Genomic DNA, 18,402 nt, shown 5'->3' on the forward strand with positions numbered 1-18,402 from the left:
TATGTCCACGGTTTTTTGGTTCTGAAAAATAGAAGTAGGTATAGGTTATAATTTATAGAAAATCGCGCACTAAATTAACCCAACCGAGAATTAATTTAGGGCACGTAGTAGCTTCGCTATATTTACAACAGACTTGATAGCTTATAAAGTAATGTAACTGCTTGTAAAGTAGCGATATAAAGTTCCAATATAACGAATATAACCATTCCACTTCATACCATCTCAACAAGCCTTTTATGACATTTTGAGTGACTCCAAACAGCTTGTTTGAAAACATCAAAAGAATATCGTTACTTCTTATGTTCATCAAAATTCATAAAGAGGCGTCTTACCTCTAGACTCTAGAGACAGTTTTTTTTACACAATAAACAGACGGATCAAAAGTTCTATTGACCTGTCTGCTTGATTGAGAGGACCCGCCCAAGTTGAGTATTTTTTACTTAGACCGAAGCTGTGATGAAATAACTAGGTGTTTGTGACTGAGACTCTGATAGGTGTGTGTTAAGAGTAACTTACTTTAACGATCTCATACTGGGTAGGTAGGTACATGTAGCAATATGACAAATCCATGCAGTTTCGCAGATTATGTATCTTCGGTTAATCGTTTATCTCTACCTTGGATTTATCATGGAGAGTCACACTAATGCAAATGACATGTCAGGCTTTTGAGTGAGCCCTCTTAATCAATACGATCGGTTTCAATCTCTACAGTCACAATAGAAGTATAGTTGATGATGCACCGTGCACGTCAGTCAGGTTAGCAAATAAGTCATCAAAGTGGACGTGGAATACCATTGGAATACAGAACCCTTGACCGTAGCCTATCTGGTTGATAATGTTACAGTAGGATTTCTTTAAACCATTTGCAACGATGTATGCTTTCTAGTGTATCCAAGTACGGATAATGCTTCTTAGGAAATTGTTAACAATAACATAAGCAACTTAAATGTACTCGTAACATTCTAAGTATGACTTAGAACTTAAACAAAGCAACGAACTAGATAATGCGCTTAGCAGAAGTTAAGCTGATAACAAAAATCTTTAGACTTACCTTATGACATTATTGTCTCATATATACATATATAAAAGCGTTTTAACCTGAGACACTAGAACTTTAGGATGAAAATATGGTATTGAATATTTGGAATAGGTATCCGTATGGATTTACTTTTTGACATATCGTAGAACCGAAAAAGTAGGAAGTAATATGAACCTAGCACTTCACAATCTAAGTCAAGAGCAGTCAACTTCGAAAGAAATCTACAGTCAAGAAATGGATACAGCTCAAACCTGAGGGTCTAAGGAGTTGCAATTTTGTTTGTAGGTTCTCCTCATAGACCCCCTCTAAGAAAGGACTAAGAAAACATTTTCAAAAATTTCATCCGGCTAGCGGCTACTATTCAGTTTAGTTGTCGTATAACGAAACCTATATCAAAACTGTGTAAATGATGAATATCTTGTCGTAGGTTGGAGACCAGGTGGTAGCCCTGCCGGAGTACAGAGCCTGGGCGGAACTGACAGCCGTGCCAGCGCAGTATGTGTACGCCCTGCCCGAGGGCATGTCCGCCCTGGACGCCGTGGCCATCACCACCAACTACGTGGTCGCCTATCTGCTGCTCTTTGAAATGGCCAACTTGACGCCTGGCAAGAGCCTTCTTGTTCATTCCGCTGGTGGTGGAGTGGTAAGTTCATATATTTTTTTACATTATTGTATGAATTAATGAATGAATGATATGAATGAAAGACATGATCATTATTTTCCTCTTAACCTACCCTGTAACCTATGGTGATTAACTTTGTGCTAGCAGAACTTGACAAAAGGTAGGTACGAGTATATGAGTAGAATATGAAGATGAACTTATAAAATTTTGGATTTCAGTCTGTCTCCGGCATTTTTAGGTAACAGTATTTGATACGTTTTTATAATATTAAGTAATGACTCATCTTAATGTAAAGTCAGCCTAGCAGGCAGCAGCGATTATTATGAATTCCAAACATAATAATGGAGTGTGTATGTGCTTATTATCCAAGCAAAAAAAAAATAGATACGGAAACCGGTCCCGTCTGAGTCAAGTTCGGGCAATTAGTGCAAACCAATTATTTATCCACCAGCAAGATTTTATTCTGGTTTACGTGTAATCTCGTCTAATTAAAAACTAAAGCAGCTGCTCCAGGGGGAATGTATTTCCTGACTAAGATAAGTATGGAAACGTGATAAAGAAGTCCAAGACTTACCATAGTACTGTGCTAGTAAAATTTAGATTTTTTGATATGGAATAAATTTAACGTTGAACGGGATGTTTAAAAAACGTAAATGTACATGGATGAAGTTGCGGGCACCATCTACGTAGTACAAAAATTGCTTGTATGCTGGAGATGAACATGGCAATACTGTACGAGCTTTTAAAAGTGAGAGCCTGCCCAGAGTGACGATCAGGGCAACATAGCTTTGCAGAAACTGGGAGTTGTTAGATACAAACGGCACAAGGCCGTATTTTATGGAGACTTACAAGTTACAATTTCGTTGTAGTGGATGTCTATTAGATTGAGAGTTGAGATGGACGAAGACGACAATCTAATGATATTTGTCGACTGGAATGATTTTTATATTTAAGGTATCAATTTATAATAATGTAAAAGTAATTATATTGATCTAGGTACACTTCGGAAAGTTGATTGTGCAATAATAGCAATAGTTAGTTACATAGCTCCCGGAACGGTCGGTTTTCTGCTATTACTCAGTGTCAATTACACCAACTAGATAGAATTGCAAAATACGAATGAAACCCTTGAAGAATGATTCGATAACCGCAATGTACCTACCTAATCATTACCTACCTATTTTATTTAAGTACCTATATTTTAAACAAGCAAAATATTTTTTCGTTTTATAGAAACAACAAAAAATGATGACTGGATAAAACGGAAAACAAAATATTAAAATGTAAATTTTAAATGATATTTATTTTATAAAAAATACAAAATAAGAAAACAAAGAAAATTAAAATGTAAATTACCCGTTCATAATAAAAATACGATGCAATGTACTCGTGCGAAAAATTCTTTGCAAAATAAAATTTGCGTTGGATCTCTGACATACACAAATAAATGAACTTCGCTAAAAATAATCCCATACATCATCGACCCTGGAAAGTACTGTTTAATATCTTTGTATCAGCTCATAAACAGTAGGGCTGCGGCCTGTGAGCCGTCATCGAACTCGAACTACCCACGATTGATATTTGCTCCTTTTGAGCTCCGCTTATACCGTCCTATGAATTTTTGACCTAGTTCATATTTTTTTCATTAATTTCTAGTATCGTACCGTAAGCCTATAAATAAAGGATTAAAAAAAAAAGACATCACCATGGTTTGCACCCGTAAATAATCGATTCCACTGACATGTACGAACCGACTTGTCTCCTCGTTTCTAATTCGAACCGCTAGGATATGAAACGCCCTTCCGGCATCAGTTTTCCCCTCCAATTTTAAGATAGGTATGAATCTGGATGAAGATTATTCAAGTGTCTTTTCTTGTACAGGGTCAAGCCGTGGCTCAACTATCGAAGACCGTGGACAACGTGACCGTCTTCGGTGTGTGCTCCAAGAGCAAGCACGAGGCGCTGAAGGCCAATAACAACAACATCGATCATCTCCTCGAGAGGGGCAGCGACTATACCAGCGAAGTTAGAAAGTAAGTTACTTTTAATACCCTCAAACTAAGCGTGAAGTTCATGCTACGAGAGGATACTATCAAGATAAAATCCGACTGGGGAGATAGAAATGAATCGATTTCAGATGATATTTCAATGAATAGTTCTTTACTTTCAGTACTTTTGTTGAGAGATTGATTATACATTTGGACGCCAGCATTATTTCGAGACATTTGACTTTATTTGGTTGTGTCCTATGGATGTGCCTTTGTAGAGTTCTTCAAAGAAAATAAATTTCTTTAATTTTCAGCCATTTTATCTCGTACAATTATTATAAATACTCATTCGTTTGCAATATCTTCATGGGTTTTAAAAGAAAACTTTAATTTAAGTGCGACTTGACCAAATTTTAACCCTTTTCAATTTGAAAAATAATAAAAAGTTAACTTGCGAATGTTTCCGACAAAGAAGATACGAATTTGTTTGTAACTGTTGCAATTAATCATATTTTGTCATCTGAAATGAGCACCGACACGCCGCCGGCACCCTCCACAGATTTTTGGCCTTTTTTGCCGAGCGCATTTCTCTTTATAAAACACGTCATTGCTGGTAATGTGCACAAATATGAGGAATCGCAACATGAAATCACTTCTAAATATAGTTTAACTTTGATTATTTACTTTATCAAACTTATTAAGTTGTTGCAAAATGAGTTTATTTGTTATCGGCTTCCGTAGCATGGCGCAACATATTGACGTGAAAGCATGAGAACTTGAGATAATTTTAATTCAGAATTTTGTCTAGTTACATCAGTTTCAATTTTTTATATTCACTTGGGACTTGGGAGCAGAGGCGGCTCGTGAAAATTTTTCATGGGTGTTCACAAAAAAAAAATAGAAAATGTCTTACCTTCTAAATACTCACTTTGCTAGGTCACTTCTTTACTTTAATTGATTGATGCGCTAAAATAAGAGTTTAAATACTAAATCAGTTGATGACTTAGAGTTCCTGTTTCAAGCGCCAGGGGTGGAAGATCCGAACACAAGTTTACACAAGACACGGGGCACGGGAAACTAAATAATTTTACACACCACCATGGTGTATTAAATTTTAATTGTTCAGATTTAAAAACACGCGTGTAGCTCATAGTTGTCACGTTACATTTTTGTAGGCCGTGGTGGCCACCAGCTCATGTGCTTTTAGTTCGAAACGTCTCTCTAAAGTCTATTCACTTTTTTTCATAAAAAAAAACACATAATATTGTTCCATTTTAACAATAAATAACTCAACAAATAACGCACATTTTTTTAAAATTATTAAATGCCGTAAATGCTACCTAATTATAATCCGCCTTCGCGCGCAAAGTGACTGTGAGGTCAGAGATGATACGACGCCGGCGACGATTCAGTTTCACGAATGTTTGTTTACATAAAGTCGGCAACGTCGCATTTTTGACCACTCTGCTTGACATGATCCCTGAGGATTGTTTTTAATTTCTAAGCTACGAACTCTACGAGCTGGCAACGTAGCGCGGAGCGGCGCACCATATTTAGCTAATTTCTCATACAAAATCTTTTGTTTCACGCGTCGGAGCTTGCCGAGATTTCCCTTTCGCACTCCTTGAGTTCGGTACTGTTGGTTGTATGGAGATTTGTTTCATAGGAGCGATATTGCTAGCGCTCCCATTCAGCTGTAGTCAGTGCAAACACAAGTTTGCCTAGTTAAATGCCAACTAATTATTTATAGGTAGGACACGTGAAATAATGTGTCACGATAACCAACTAAGTACAAATATTAATATTGATTAAAAACACATTTTTCTATAACTTTTGTGGGGGTTCACTGCACCAGCGCTCCTTAGGAGGAGCCGCCTGTGCTTGGGAGCCAGATGAGTTTCTTTTATGATACTCCTGAATTAAAACTCGTAAAAGTTTGCATGTATACGAATGTTTCATGAACGAGTGATCGTTTGTGCTTTTATTGCATCTATTACGTTTTTATGGCCTATCAATCGTGCGTACGGGCGCGGTGTCTTCGCTGTTTAGATCCGTGGTTTTGATACCAATTTGTGTAACTTGCTAACAGCTACACTAAAAAAAGATTCCGACGAATTGAGAACCTCCTCCTTTTTTGAAAGTCGGTTAATAATTAATGTAGTACGATGACGGAGTTCTGGTATTTTTTCCGAAATGCTTTAGTAACTTAATTCCTGTTGCGAAAATTGAATTCGAGTAAGTAATTTTGTCTATGCTATTTAAACTGAATTTTTAGACAATTAGCGCGAGAGCCAGTCGATAATGCAATCGAATTTTTCATCAGTAAGTCTGAGAATGGGAATGAATTTCTAAACATGAAACTGAGTGCCAGAAGTAGGCGTTATTTATTGTCCATTCTCTCCAATAGATACCCTACATAAATTTTCACAGCCACATAAGCAACATACAGTGGAAAAATTGCGAAATTCGTAAAGCCCTTAAATGAGTGCAAGAACATCGGCTTCCACAAATTCCTCCGGCTAATAAACTTAATTGTTCCAGATCCCATGGTTTAATTGCTAGTTATTAGTGCCTACATACTTCTGTCCCACCCATATCGCTCGCACTCGAGCGATTCAAAAAGTCCAATTTAGTAAGGACTGTGGTAACTACAACTAAATGGTAGGGCTGTTAAAAACTATTTAGTGTATCAAAAATACGGCACGAGCATGAGAAAATGAGAAAGAATGTATTTGAAATGCACATTGAAATTAAAAGTGTAAATAAAATGAAAAAGAAAGTGAAACGGAATCACAAGCATTTAGTTTTTTACGACCATTCGGTGTTTTTGTAGTTGGTTTAAAGATTTTAGCTAAAGAACGTTTTAGCAGTTTGTTTAGTATAACTGAAAAAGTATAATTAGATAGGACGATGTTTTAGGATATGAAACCTAAAGATTGTGAGAGTTCAACTTCAGAGCGGAAAAGAAACTGCAGATAGATTTAATATTAAATAGTTTGTTCTTACCGAGCTATAAAAATTGTTGATGATGATTTGCATTTTGGAGGCATTGTACAAAACAAATTAGCTTCTCCAGATCCTGAAAGAAGATTGATTTAAAAAACCTGGTGAATTAACGCCAGCCCTGATAAGTGTTGTATGGGAAGACACTGGTAGTAAAGTCAAGGTCCAGTTATGTTGGGAACAGTGCGCTAATTGTTCCGTTTATAACTTGCTCCTTAGGGCAGCTGCTTCGTACCAGCAGCGAGGCATTTAATTCTTGTAAATAGACAGTTATTTTTATATCCCGTTAGCTCTTCAGTGTAAACAAATCGCGCCACAATCCCTTACGTAAACAACCTGGGCAATTTGTAGTAGATAGGTACTATTTTTTGGGTGTAGGCGAGACAAGACGAAGTCATTGAAATTCGTTTAAAAAAAAAAAGAATACCTACTTAGATAAGTAGATAAATTATTAGATATAGACTATGTACCTACTACGAGTTAAAATCTATGTTGCATAAAGTTGTCAGTTATAATATTCTAACTCAATTTTAATCTTCCACGTGCGCTTTTGGGTTGCTTAGAGGATTTGAGAAATATAGCATCTCTATCTTAACAGGGCTCTCTGCGTCACTCGTTTCATACAATCGTAGTTCCAATTTCATTTGAATATAAAGCAACCAAAGTCCATGAAATTTTGCAGACATATTCTAGAAACTAATATCTGTCTCTGTGGTGTTTTAGATTTTTCTAAAAATATGTAGTTTTAAAATTACAGGGGCTCAAAGATTTGTATGAAAATTTTTAAGACCGCGTAACTTTGAAACCGAATATTTTAACAGAAATCTGGAAAACCACAGACATAGATATTAGTTTCTAGAATATGTCTGCAAAATTTCATGGACTTTGGTTGCTTAATATTCAAATGAAATTGGAACTACGATTGTATGAAACGAGTGACGGAGAGAGCCCTCTGAATGGGCAAATATCATATGTAATGTTTAATATAGGTATATACATAAAACAAAAATCCTATTTTCAGGTAGGTAGGTACCTACTTAATGAATATTTATTTGCTAATCAGGTCAGGGGTTATAGCTCTAAACAAAACCATTGTAGAAAATAGTGTTAAGCTACCCTAAACACTAGAAAGTCGATCTTGGTAAGAAAGGTACCAGGAAAATGATATGAAACGTAAACATAAACTATAAACTCAAGACATCGATATTCCATTCAATTTGTCAACAATACCGCAGGGTATTTGAATATAAAACGGATATTTATTGATAATATCGATGCCACTCACATATTGATGTTCCGATGTTTACATGACCCTCACGGACGGTCCTTGTTTGGGTTATTTCAGGGTCTAACTATATTTCGAAATGTCGATTGGTCAATTTAAATTCAATCGACCCGTGCATTACAGGGACTTTTGTTTTTAAATATGGAGATCTAATTTGACAGAATCAGTCTGAATCCCCTGCATCCATAGTCCATACCTACATTTCTTCAACATTTTTTCTTATGGATCACGATATTCGCCTAATCACCTAAAAGGCCCCATGGAAGCGAAAATCAGCTTAGATATTAATAAACCCTTATGAATTATAAATCCTAATTTGTTGTTATGAAAAATGATTGCCTTCGTTTTTCCATCCTAATAAAAACATTCAACGGTAATGCCTCGGCTCACAATTATTTTAATTTGTCTTCATATAATGAGTGCCTATTTTTTTGTATTGCCTTTTATTCAAAGACCATGCTTAGCACTTCATAAAAGATAGTTAGGTATAGTTTTCCTGAAATTATCAAACACATATCTTACTATCTTTAATAGGTGTATTAACCATCGATGTGTAATATTACCATATTGCCAACATTATCTATAAACTTTTACTTATTGTATATTTTTCTTGTACTCAGGGTTTCACCGGATGGCGTGGACATAGTCCTCGACTGCCTGTGCGGCGAGGAATGCAACCGTGGCTACTCTCTCCTCAAACCAATGGGACGGTACATCCTCTATGGTGAGTTTTATTATTATTTAAGATACCCATACGAAATCCTAAATTAGAATTCGTATACCTACCTACCTGGATTTAAATCGAGCTTCAAATAGGTAGACATTTTCATATAAAGTATTCATAAAGAATTTGTGAAGTTCCAGAATCGACTGTTAGATTTCCAAAGTGTTTTTTGTAGAAAAACTATGAATGCCTACATGGCATAAAACCAGCATATTTTGTTAGATCTTTGACTGGGTACTTAAAATTATCTCTTTTACGACTAAAATAAAAAGCCTATGTACGTTTGCGCGTGTAAAAGGCAATTTAAAGAACATCGATTTGGGTCAGCATCTAACATCAACCCGATATCTCCTAACAAAAGCGATATTTTATTTCATCGTAAAAGCGACTGAAATAAAAATTCATGTTCACTAGATGCATCGGTGTTGGCTTTCTGTTTTGACTCTGATTTCGGTCGTAAAATAGGTAATGGTTTTTAGAAATGACACAAGTATTTTATGACTCTTTGCAATAAGGTTTTATTTCGAATTTAACAGTTTATTAATGTAAAAATATGTGATGAACTTGCAAGTTTTAAAATAAATATGTGGCAAAATTGCCTCACATATTTATAATATATTTTCACATATTTACTTAAATAAGTTTGTAGGAAAATACGTTGAGAGGTATAACAGTCTAACCAAAGTTACCCCACCCTGTTTCTACCAGTTTACGAACAAAGCGATAACTCAGTTGATTACGATTAATTAATTTCGGATGAAGAGCTGGGTCATAAATCTGGGCCGTGCCCGCCAAGAAATGTTCAATGTGATGTCGATAGGACAAAATTGTTTGTAAAATACTTGGAAATTCTCTGGTCCATTAATCATTGGTCATCCAGGATTAACATGATCAATCGAGTCATGATCGTCTTCATGATGTGACAGAATTGACAAAATGCAAAGCTTTCGTTGAATGGTTAAGCATGTAGAATCTGTAGCAGCGAGTTGAACGCACTAAACAATGGCTTGTATCGCAGGATCATCTAACATCGTGACCGGCGAGACCAAGAGCTTCTTCAGCGCCGCGCGTGCTGTGAGTATATTAATATTATTTTAATTATCTGATTCGACGGGAATGCGCTCCACGCAAATAAATAGAGCCATGGGTTTTAGTCTTTTACGTACCTATTTTGGTCTTTCTTAATTTCACCTTTTATTTTATTTTAATGACGCAGTTGAAGATTTGAAACAGAATTGTTTTGGAAGATGGTAATTAACAGTCTGGATATGGTCTGGATCCAATTTGTAAATTGGTTCATTGTTTTCTTAGAAAATATGGGTAGGTAATTCTGTTACTTAATCACTAATGTAAATTGACGGGTCTAAATCTAGTGCTAATTGCTATCCTATTCCGCAGGCGACTTAGATATAAAAGGGATAGCAATATATTTAAACCCATCGATTTAACTAACTAAGTACAATATCGTTAGCAAAATTTAATAAATCAATTACATTAGGTACCTAGTTCAAATTGCATTAGGTATACTTTTACATTTTTCCCGAGGGATAACAGCTGAGAGTGGTTAAGAATAGCAAGTAGTACCGCCGACTGGCGGCTTCTGTCCACTCTCTGAAACCAGGACTTTTCTGCAATCCCTTTTTCTTTCGTATTCATAATTTTGGCATGAATACCAATCTGTTGTGTGGATGTTTGGAGTTTATAGAGATGTTGTTTTCGTAGTGGTGGCAAGTGGACAAGGTGTCGCCGATCAAGCTGTTCGACGAGAACAAGAGCCTGGCCGGCCTCAACCTGCGGCACCTGCTGTTCCAGCACGGCCGCGCCGACACCGTGCGCCGCGCCGTCGAGCGCGTGTTCGCGCTGTGGCGCGACGGCAAGGTCAAGCCCATCGTTGACTCCACCTGGGCGCTGGAAGACGTACGTATACACCCGCGACCAAGCAGTTTTCAACGTTACAGCCTATGGACGTTCACTGCTGAACTTTTCCAAAGAGCACCACCACATACGGTGCTCAACATTCTTCATCTAGCCACTTCCAGCCACCCTCTTTATATCATCGGTTCATCTTGCTGGAGGGCGCCCTTCACTACGCTTACTTATTCGCGGTCTCCATCCTGGAACTTTCCGGATAGCTTGGTCTGCCCATTGTCACTTCTACTTGCTGATGATTTCTTATGGTACTCATTAATTATTTTTTGCATAAATTCTAGCTAAAAAAGGCTTTCCTAGCAAATTATTTTATGTATTTAAATTCTCTTTATCATGCTACAGGTCGGTGAGGCGATGCAGAAAATGCACGATCGCAAAAACATTGGCAAGCTCGTACTGGATCCATCTCTGGAGCCTAAACCCAAGCCAGCAACACCCGCTAAGGGTAAAGCTGGAAAAGAGAAGAAACCGGCCAAAGAGAGCTCCGAAGACAAGAAGGATAAAGAGACGAAAGAAGAAGAGAAGAAGATAGAGAACGGAGACAAGAATGGTGAGGAGGTCACTAACGGTAGCGACGAAGGTCAGTCTCCATCTGTGACCAGGCATGCGTAGCGTAGACGCTTTACATAAACGATACGTATTATTATCTCAAAAACGAATAGTATAGACCTCTCTTTGTCGTTGGCAACTTAGCGCGTAAGGATTCGTGAATGTTCTGTGTCCTTCAGACAGTGACCTTGATATAATGTTGTTGCATTAAAATGTATACAAAGTTTCCGATTCTACTGAATCAGTTCAAGCATTCGAAAAAGCAATTTAAAAAAAAATTTAACTGAATATTAAAAATGTTTAGAGAGAAATCATTCTATTTGCACGGCTGTGTTCTGGCCCTTTCGAACTATGATTGTCTTTTTTTAGATGGCTCTGGGTTCCGATCCTTTTGATTCTTGGTTAATTTTTTGAAATAACCTTGTGGGTTTAGGTTCAAGGCATTTTTACCCGGTTATCTTCTTTTTTGATCTTGCGAGTTTTTAACCCCGGACTTGAAAAAAATTAGCATGCTTCCTTTTGCACATTTTTTTCAGGCTAAGTTGCCAAAAATTGAGAGGTCCTTTTATTTTGGCTTATTTACTACGCACTTCGATGGCTTCGAGGAAGCCCCAGCGTTACGCAATATGGCAGCCTTTAGACTTGCTTACGCAATTCGCTTTTTTGATCAACGCTTAAATACTGCTTATTATTTACGTCAACACTTATTATATCAAGTAAACTTTTAAGCATATTAAATCATTTATTAAATACCAAATGATGCCGGGGACTTAGCTTTTTAAAATACCGTGGAAACTAGATAAGCGGGATGACAAGTAGTCTATTTGATTATCCAGGTCATTTAACTACTTATATGTGACTATGTAAAAAATCTGTTGAATGTGTTGAAGCTGGACAGTGTTTGTTTGCACAAACACACCATTAAAAATATTATTACAGAAAGTACCATAAGTAGATATATAGTACTTTCCATAAAGGGTGTAAAATAGGTATAGTTAAATATATTTAAATCTACAAGATAGTTGCCATTTGGCATAAATTAGTTTAAAAATAGTAGTTGAAACGGTTGCATAAAAGAGGGTACTAAAATATGAGCGTGGGCTTAAACCCTAGCTGCAAGCTAGGTTTTTAATAGTATCACACGAGAATTTTAATACCTAATTATGGAGAATTTTATACACTAGTTTATCTAAACTCATATCTCAAAATCCAAATCATAAAATCTTGGTAATATTTGCCATTTTGATATGAACGTAAATAAATAATTATAAAATCCGAATCCTTGTAATAAGTAGGACCTCTCTAAAGGCTGTTTTTTGTGTACGTTTAGTCAGCTTGGTCATATGATGTCGAGTTTTTACGGAAAGATGTCTCAAATAAAAATTAAAAGGTCATAGCGGTAGGGTATTTATTATGCTTCCCTGATTTTCGTCGCTATAAGTATTTATTTATGCACTATAAAAGCAATTTTTAACTGTAAGATTTTAGAAGATATGATTTTTATTGCCCTAGTCAAGATATGCGCCGGTTCTTTTTATTATTTCATTATTTTTTTTGGAACACAAAATAGACACTTTCATATTCATATAAGTACCTACCTACCTAATATTTTAAGCATACGCTAATGATGAGGATAATGCCTTCCAGAGTCGAAAGAGAAGGAGAAAGAAAAGGAATCTAGCTGAATTGTCTCGCCAGAGAACAGGACCAGACAAACCACCGCCAATTGATTATATTATTTTAGAGTTGAAGCTGCTCGTTTGGACGGCCGCCTTGTGCTTATACCGGCGTCTCACTGTGTTGCCTCATGTTTATGTTACGAATAAAAATATTAAAATATAAGTCTGAGTACGACTCTGTCCGATCCGAAGCCCCCTTTATAATGTTTGGAATTAATGCAACAATCGGTTCGGACATTCTCGTACCATCTCTCTTGGTTAAGTTTAGTTGTACACGTTTTTTCATCACATTTTAATTACTTATATTTTATTAAATTATAAAATTCGACATTCATACAGCGAATTTGCAATGAATTTCAATAATATTCCATTTTATTTTTTAATCTGGCCTAAGTTCGTTTATGAACTTTCGAGTCTTTATATCTAGTTTTATGTTTAAGACTTTATTTTAGGATGAGATATTTTAGTCTGCAGTTATTTTTAATGGCTATTGTATATCTAAGGTGCAGAGATGCTTAATCTTTATGTATGTTAAGCTTTAATATTTTATTAGTAAATGTTTAAAATTTGGCCCTGAAGCCCCGCCCTCGAGCCGCGGGTCCGTTCATTCATTCACTCGCTCGCCGCATCTCGGAAATACTAACGAATGAAACCTTACGTGTGATATTTTGTATTAGGTATTCTAGATTTTGTGCGGTATTTTTATGCTGCCTTTACATGACATTTTTTTTTTTAGTTGAGCTTAAAATACGGTTGAGTGTTTTATAATTATATTTTTATACTTAGACGTTTTGTAAATTATTTTATAGTTAAGAAGAAAAAATATCAAAAAATTGATTTATACTTAAATTGCTTCTGTTTTTTTTCACTCCTAGTTCACACGATAGTCCGCAGAGCTCGAAAACTCGACATTTTTAAAAACGAGCTCACGGAATGAGATATATTTTGTGGCTGTAATAAGTAACGACATCTATAATATAAGTTATATTTTTATAGACCAAATGTCGACGATGAGATCTCTTATAAAATATAAAGCTTTTTATGTATCTTTACACAAATATCACATATCTAAACATAAACACACTTACACACAATGTATATTAGAGATAATGTTTTGATAACGATATTCACTGCATTTCTTTTTTTATACCTACCTAGCATATATTAAAAGTACATATTCCTGATTTTCTAAAGGTTGTAAGTAACATTTACCGCCATGTAATGTACAGTAATATGGTTATAACTTATAGATGTATGTACCCAGTACTAATAAACTTTTTAACTGTATAACATATCAAACGCATGTAAAATTTATATCTGAAAGGCTGAGGTAGTCCGGAGATTCCGGAAAAAATGAGGCTATACTGTAGTTTCCAGTCCTGCAAACAGACTGCTCAATGACACCCTGCCAGGCGTTGACGCAACCTATGTTCGACGCCAGAACCTGATCGACAGACTCGTAGAATTTTTATAAAGTTTTACCCTTTTCGAGCATTTTTCGCACGAGCATAATTTGCGTGAGCGCATGTTTATTGTTTAGTGTTATCTTGTCGTGTATATCACTGAAAGTGTTAAGTCCAGAGCGGAAGCATTTGACGTTTGCCGTTGGTTGTGAGCTCGTGAGCACCGAAAGACCAGACTGCATCCGACCCGGATTCAAATTAGATAGCTTTCGTGTAATCGATATGTGCGGGCGACACCGCGCCGCTCCGCCTCGCTTGTCGTACGGTGGCTTGGTGCTAGTTTTCGTATTGTGCGCGCGGATACAACTGCTTCAGTGTCTCGGACCAATATCTTAAAGCTACTTAGTCTTCTTACCAGTAATCTTTGTCGCTTTATGTGTCAAATAATGTGCGAATTTCTTAATGTTAACATATTATATTATTAATTAAAAATCTTGTGTATATCGACCTGTATAATGGTTAAGATTTATCTGAATTCTCTTCTATAAGGTTAACTGACAAAATTCAATAGTGACGACGCGACGTGAGCTGGGACGACTGCGCCGTTTGCGATTGTGTCCAAATTGTTGTAGGTTATAGTGTCGAATTTGATGCCAATATTTATTGTGCGAGAGCCAGAGTGGCGGCGTAGAGCCCGCGCGGTCGCGCCAGCTGCGCGCTTGACTGGGTCGTCAACGTATTACACATTTATTTTTGTAAGGGCGGGCCAGTGTGATATCTATACTATGAAATGGATAAATAAATATGTATGATCTGTAAAAATGCTTAAATCTGTCTTTTATTTCATTACTTACCTACCTACCTTGCTTAATAGTTTACCCATTCAACGGAGGAATGAATGAATGAACGATTGCATACACATAGGTACATGAGAAATTGATTTTGTCCAAAGAGTCAAAAATTCATTCATTCATTTCGAAATATTTTGTATTATAAAGGCGAAAGTTTGTATGTGTGTGTGTGTGTGTGTCGGTATGTCGGTATGTTTGTTACTCTTTCACGCAATAACTATACTGAATGGATTTGGCTGAAATTTGGAATGGTTTGTTTTTGAATACAACTCAACTTTATTTTATTTAAAAAAGTTGCGGGGCCTCTTGCTTTCATCAAATCGCTCATTTTCCAAACTGAGTGACTTCATCGAGGCAGTAAGTAATTACCTACCTAATTTGACAAAAAATTACGAACCTAAGAAGACTAGAGATCTACAAATTAAAAGGTGAAAACAGATGAAAATTTAAAGGCAACTAAACAAACTTTTTAATCAAAGTAGATTCCATACACAACGACATTAGCAAACATGTGGCAATTCTCAAAGTTGTAGGAGACATATCCGTCGCGCTCGTGGTCCCATAGGAACGAGTGGAACACGTGAACGCTCTGCTGCCTCCGCTGGCCTATGCTCACGACTACGATTATTCTATACCTGAAACAAGACACACTTTAAGCACTAAAACACGACTTAGAATCTAACTCTGTAAAACTTGTAGCCTAGCAAATCGTCGGCGTCAACGTAAACGGATGTCGGAGGATCGTGTGCGCGTTCTGCAAAAGGTCTATGTCCAGCAAAGGACTAGTATAGTATAGGATATAGTACCTATACCAACTGCTTATCTCGTAATATGCAAGTACATCAATGGATGGAAACTGATCCTAATAAAAGATCCGCAAGTCGCAACATCCTACTTTCTATACTTTAGCTTAGAATAGAAAAGAAATAAGTATTTTTTATTTAAGTAAATAAATTTTTACAAGTAATTTTGAATCGTCAAATGCATCTACCGCTGATTCGGAATTCTATTCCTACCGAGAAGAACCAACAGGAAAATCGGCGGTTGCCTTTTTGCCTGGTGGTGGATTTTTTTGGGTTTATTAGGTCAAAAAAAAAAGAAAATGAGTTAAAATACGAACAGTTACATATTTATCATGAGCACGAGCTTTTTGAAATAACGGTGATCTTCATAATATCAGCAAACCTTTTTGTAGAAACAGCAGCATAAAACGGAAGCAATCGTCGCGCCAGCAATCAATGGCAATATCAACATTGCGTTCGAATTTATGCCACTAATTCAGTGATAATTTTAAGCATTTTATCATTTCAATTACTGTAACAAAACTATTCATTTTATTGTTTTATTTACATTAACTCTAGTACTGACGTGGTATTGACAACTTCATGGCAATCAAAGAGAAAATCAGCGATCGAAAAAATTAGGGAGGTAATCATTCACCCAAGGTAATATTCCTTAGATTAAGGGACTCTAATACCTGGCTAAAATAGAACTAGTGATCAAATTAATATTCCATTAACCCATTATACTAATTGTACATTATAGGCATTTGTGGAAACACCGATGACGTCACGGGCTTGATCAATTTCGGGTAGGTACAGTCAGAAGGGACAGCAGGCCTGAAGTATCTACCTAAGCTTTCTCCATGATCTAGGCATCTAGGTGCCCCAAAGTCGGCGGAGAAATAGGTCTTAGGTCTTACCTGTCATAATTTTCTTCTTTTATAGCTGTCCTAATATTTTCTGTCAAGCTGAGGCACAGGTCTGCAGCGGTCTTATCACTATATTCCACCTCCTCTAATTCCGATGTTACAATACGCTGTAGGGTTTTTTCGACGTCTTCAATATTGAAGCGTTTTCTTGAATGTAATTGATAAGTAGGTTGATAAGTTCGCACCTGCTTTGGAACGGGTTTGTTTTCAGACATGTTGGGTTTGATCAATAATTTATAGGTACTTTTATCATAGTAACGCAAAGTCCGGTCCGTAGGACCAACTAGGTAGGTAGGTCAGAGATTAAAATGTAGGATTCTCTATTAGCTATTTCACTTAGTAATTACAGGTAGGTACCTAGGTAAAAGGTTTGAGGCGTTTTTGGCCCGTTTAAAAACCGGCCAAATGCGAGTCAGACTCGCGCACCGAGGGTTCCGTACTCGGGTATTTTTCCGACATTTTGCCTGATAAATCAAAATTTTTTATGCATAACAATAAATCAAAATCTGTTTTATAGAATGTAGGTACCGGTAAAGCCCTCTCATATTATGATACCCCACTTGGTATGGTTAATGGTTATCTTACTTCGAAAATTGGAAATACTAATTATTATTTGTTCATGAACACATTTTAATTGTTTCTTGTGATGTAACCACAAATTCACGGTTTTCTGATTTTTTCATTTATCAACGGGAAGTACCCTATGGGTTTTCTTGACAGACAAGACAGACGGATAGACGGAAAGACGGACAGACGGACTGACGGACAGACGGATGGACGGACGAACAGAGAGACAGACATGGCGTAACTATATTAAAAGTTCCTTGTTTACTACGGGAACCTAAAACAAGGTTTTCTAGAACTAGACCGTCGGGAATGCCATTGAGAGACGTGATCATGTACGGCGCGGTGGTGACCATTCATATCGGAAAGTGATCTCTGGTGTGTTAGCAAAAACATCCACAATGAATCTATCTAGAACTTTTGTTAATATTTTAGACTGATGACGAAAGAATATAAGCGTAGTTAACTATTAAGCTACTAATAATTACTACCGTTGCACCTAATGTACTCGTAAAGTTAAGTAAGGATTAAGGAATTTACCATTTTCTGTTTGTTACTTCCACATCGGTTGTTAACAAGACCGCTAATTTTATTCGAAGAAATTCGTCTTCGATATTCTTTTGACATGTTGCTATTTATTAGCTGGCCGTAGTTAAATTTCAATATCTTTACTTGTTAATCAGTACCAGCTAGAGTAACAGAGAGTATATTGAGCATCACAAAATCGCTTCGCCATCGCGATTTTTGCACTGAGATGTAACTAGGGACCTACTACCTACCCGTAGCTATATCATTGGAAACCGTTGGAAATATGTAGTTTGAATTTTAGCAATAAGGATTAGGTTTGCCTAAATGGCCTTGTAGTTACTAAGTTTCGAAACAAAGTCAGTTGCTACGAGTAGGTACCTAGTAAGTATAGTACCTAATACCTATCCATGATGGCAACAGCATAGTTTCGTGTCCATCATGGTCGTCGACCCATATAATATCCTACTATATGGTCTGACCTTAACCTACGATACAAGCACAGTAGGTATACGAGGGCGAGCTCACGC

General features: G+C 36.6%; 2 protein-coding genes across 5 annotated transcripts in view; one reads left to right on the plus strand and one right to left on the minus strand.

Annotated features, from left to right (window-relative positions):
* The window catches only part of LOC123875946 (synaptic vesicle membrane protein VAT-1 homolog-like), a 42,366-nt gene extending 27,315 nt beyond the window's left edge, over window positions 1-15,051 (plus strand). Inside the window, exons 3-9 of one of the 2 annotated variants that reach the window (XM_045922056.1) lie at window positions 1,467-1,682; window positions 3,543-3,694; window positions 8,558-8,661; window positions 9,680-9,735; window positions 10,384-10,578; window positions 10,933-11,170; window positions 12,787-15,051. In XM_045922056.1, coding sequence (XP_045778012.1) covers window positions 1,467-1,682; window positions 3,543-3,694; window positions 8,558-8,661; window positions 9,680-9,735; window positions 10,384-10,578; window positions 10,933-11,170; window positions 12,787-12,824 — 999 coding nt within the window. In that variant the 3' untranslated portion in view covers window positions 12,825-15,051. The remainder of the gene's footprint in view (window positions 1-1,466; window positions 1,683-3,542; window positions 3,695-8,557; window positions 8,662-9,679; window positions 9,736-10,383; window positions 10,579-10,932; window positions 11,171-12,786) is intronic. The other variant, XM_045922057.1, reaches the window with a different exon arrangement.
* Window positions 3-18,314, minus strand: LOC123875949 (dynein light chain Tctex-type 5-A-like). 3 transcript variants are annotated; one of them, XM_045922061.1, is made up of 4 exons: window positions 17,888-18,314; window positions 16,775-16,971; window positions 15,539-15,707; window positions 3-21 (listed from the first exon to the last, which is right to left on the minus strand). In XM_045922061.1, exons 1-3 carry the CDS (start codon window positions 17,972-17,974, stop codon window positions 15,542-15,544), a joined length of 450 nt encoding a protein of 149 aa, XP_045778017.1. In that variant the 5' UTR covers window positions 17,975-18,314; the 3' UTR covers window positions 3-21; window positions 15,539-15,541. The 3 variants fall into 3 exon arrangements, with proteins under 3 accessions (XP_045778017.1, XP_045778018.1, XP_045778016.1); XM_045922062.1 differs by lacking the exon at window positions 3-21 and having other exon boundaries at window positions 15,508-15,707; window positions 16,775-16,968; XM_045922060.1 differs by lacking the exon at window positions 3-21 and having other exon boundaries at window positions 15,508-15,707.
* Between the last annotated feature and the right edge of the window lie 88 nt (window positions 18,315-18,402).

This window comes from Maniola jurtina, chromosome 20 (assembly GCF_905333055.1).
Source record: "Maniola jurtina chromosome 20, ilManJurt1.1, whole genome shotgun sequence".
NCBI lineage: Eukaryota > Metazoa > Arthropoda > Insecta > Lepidoptera > Nymphalidae > Maniola > Maniola jurtina.

Coding starts and splice junctions, on each gene's coding strand:
- LOC123875949 (XM_045922061.1), bottom strand. CDS start 17,974: ATGTCAAAAGAATATCGAAGACGAATTTCTTCGAATAAAATTAGCGGT. Junction 16,972..17,887: donor GAAGTAACAAACAGAAAATG/GTAAATTCCTTA, acceptor CCCGTTCCAAAG/CAGGTGCGAACTTATCAACC. Junction 15,708..16,774: donor AAAGAAGAAAATTATGACAG/GTAAGACCTAAG, acceptor GTCTTGTTTCAG/GTATAGAATAATCGTAGTCG.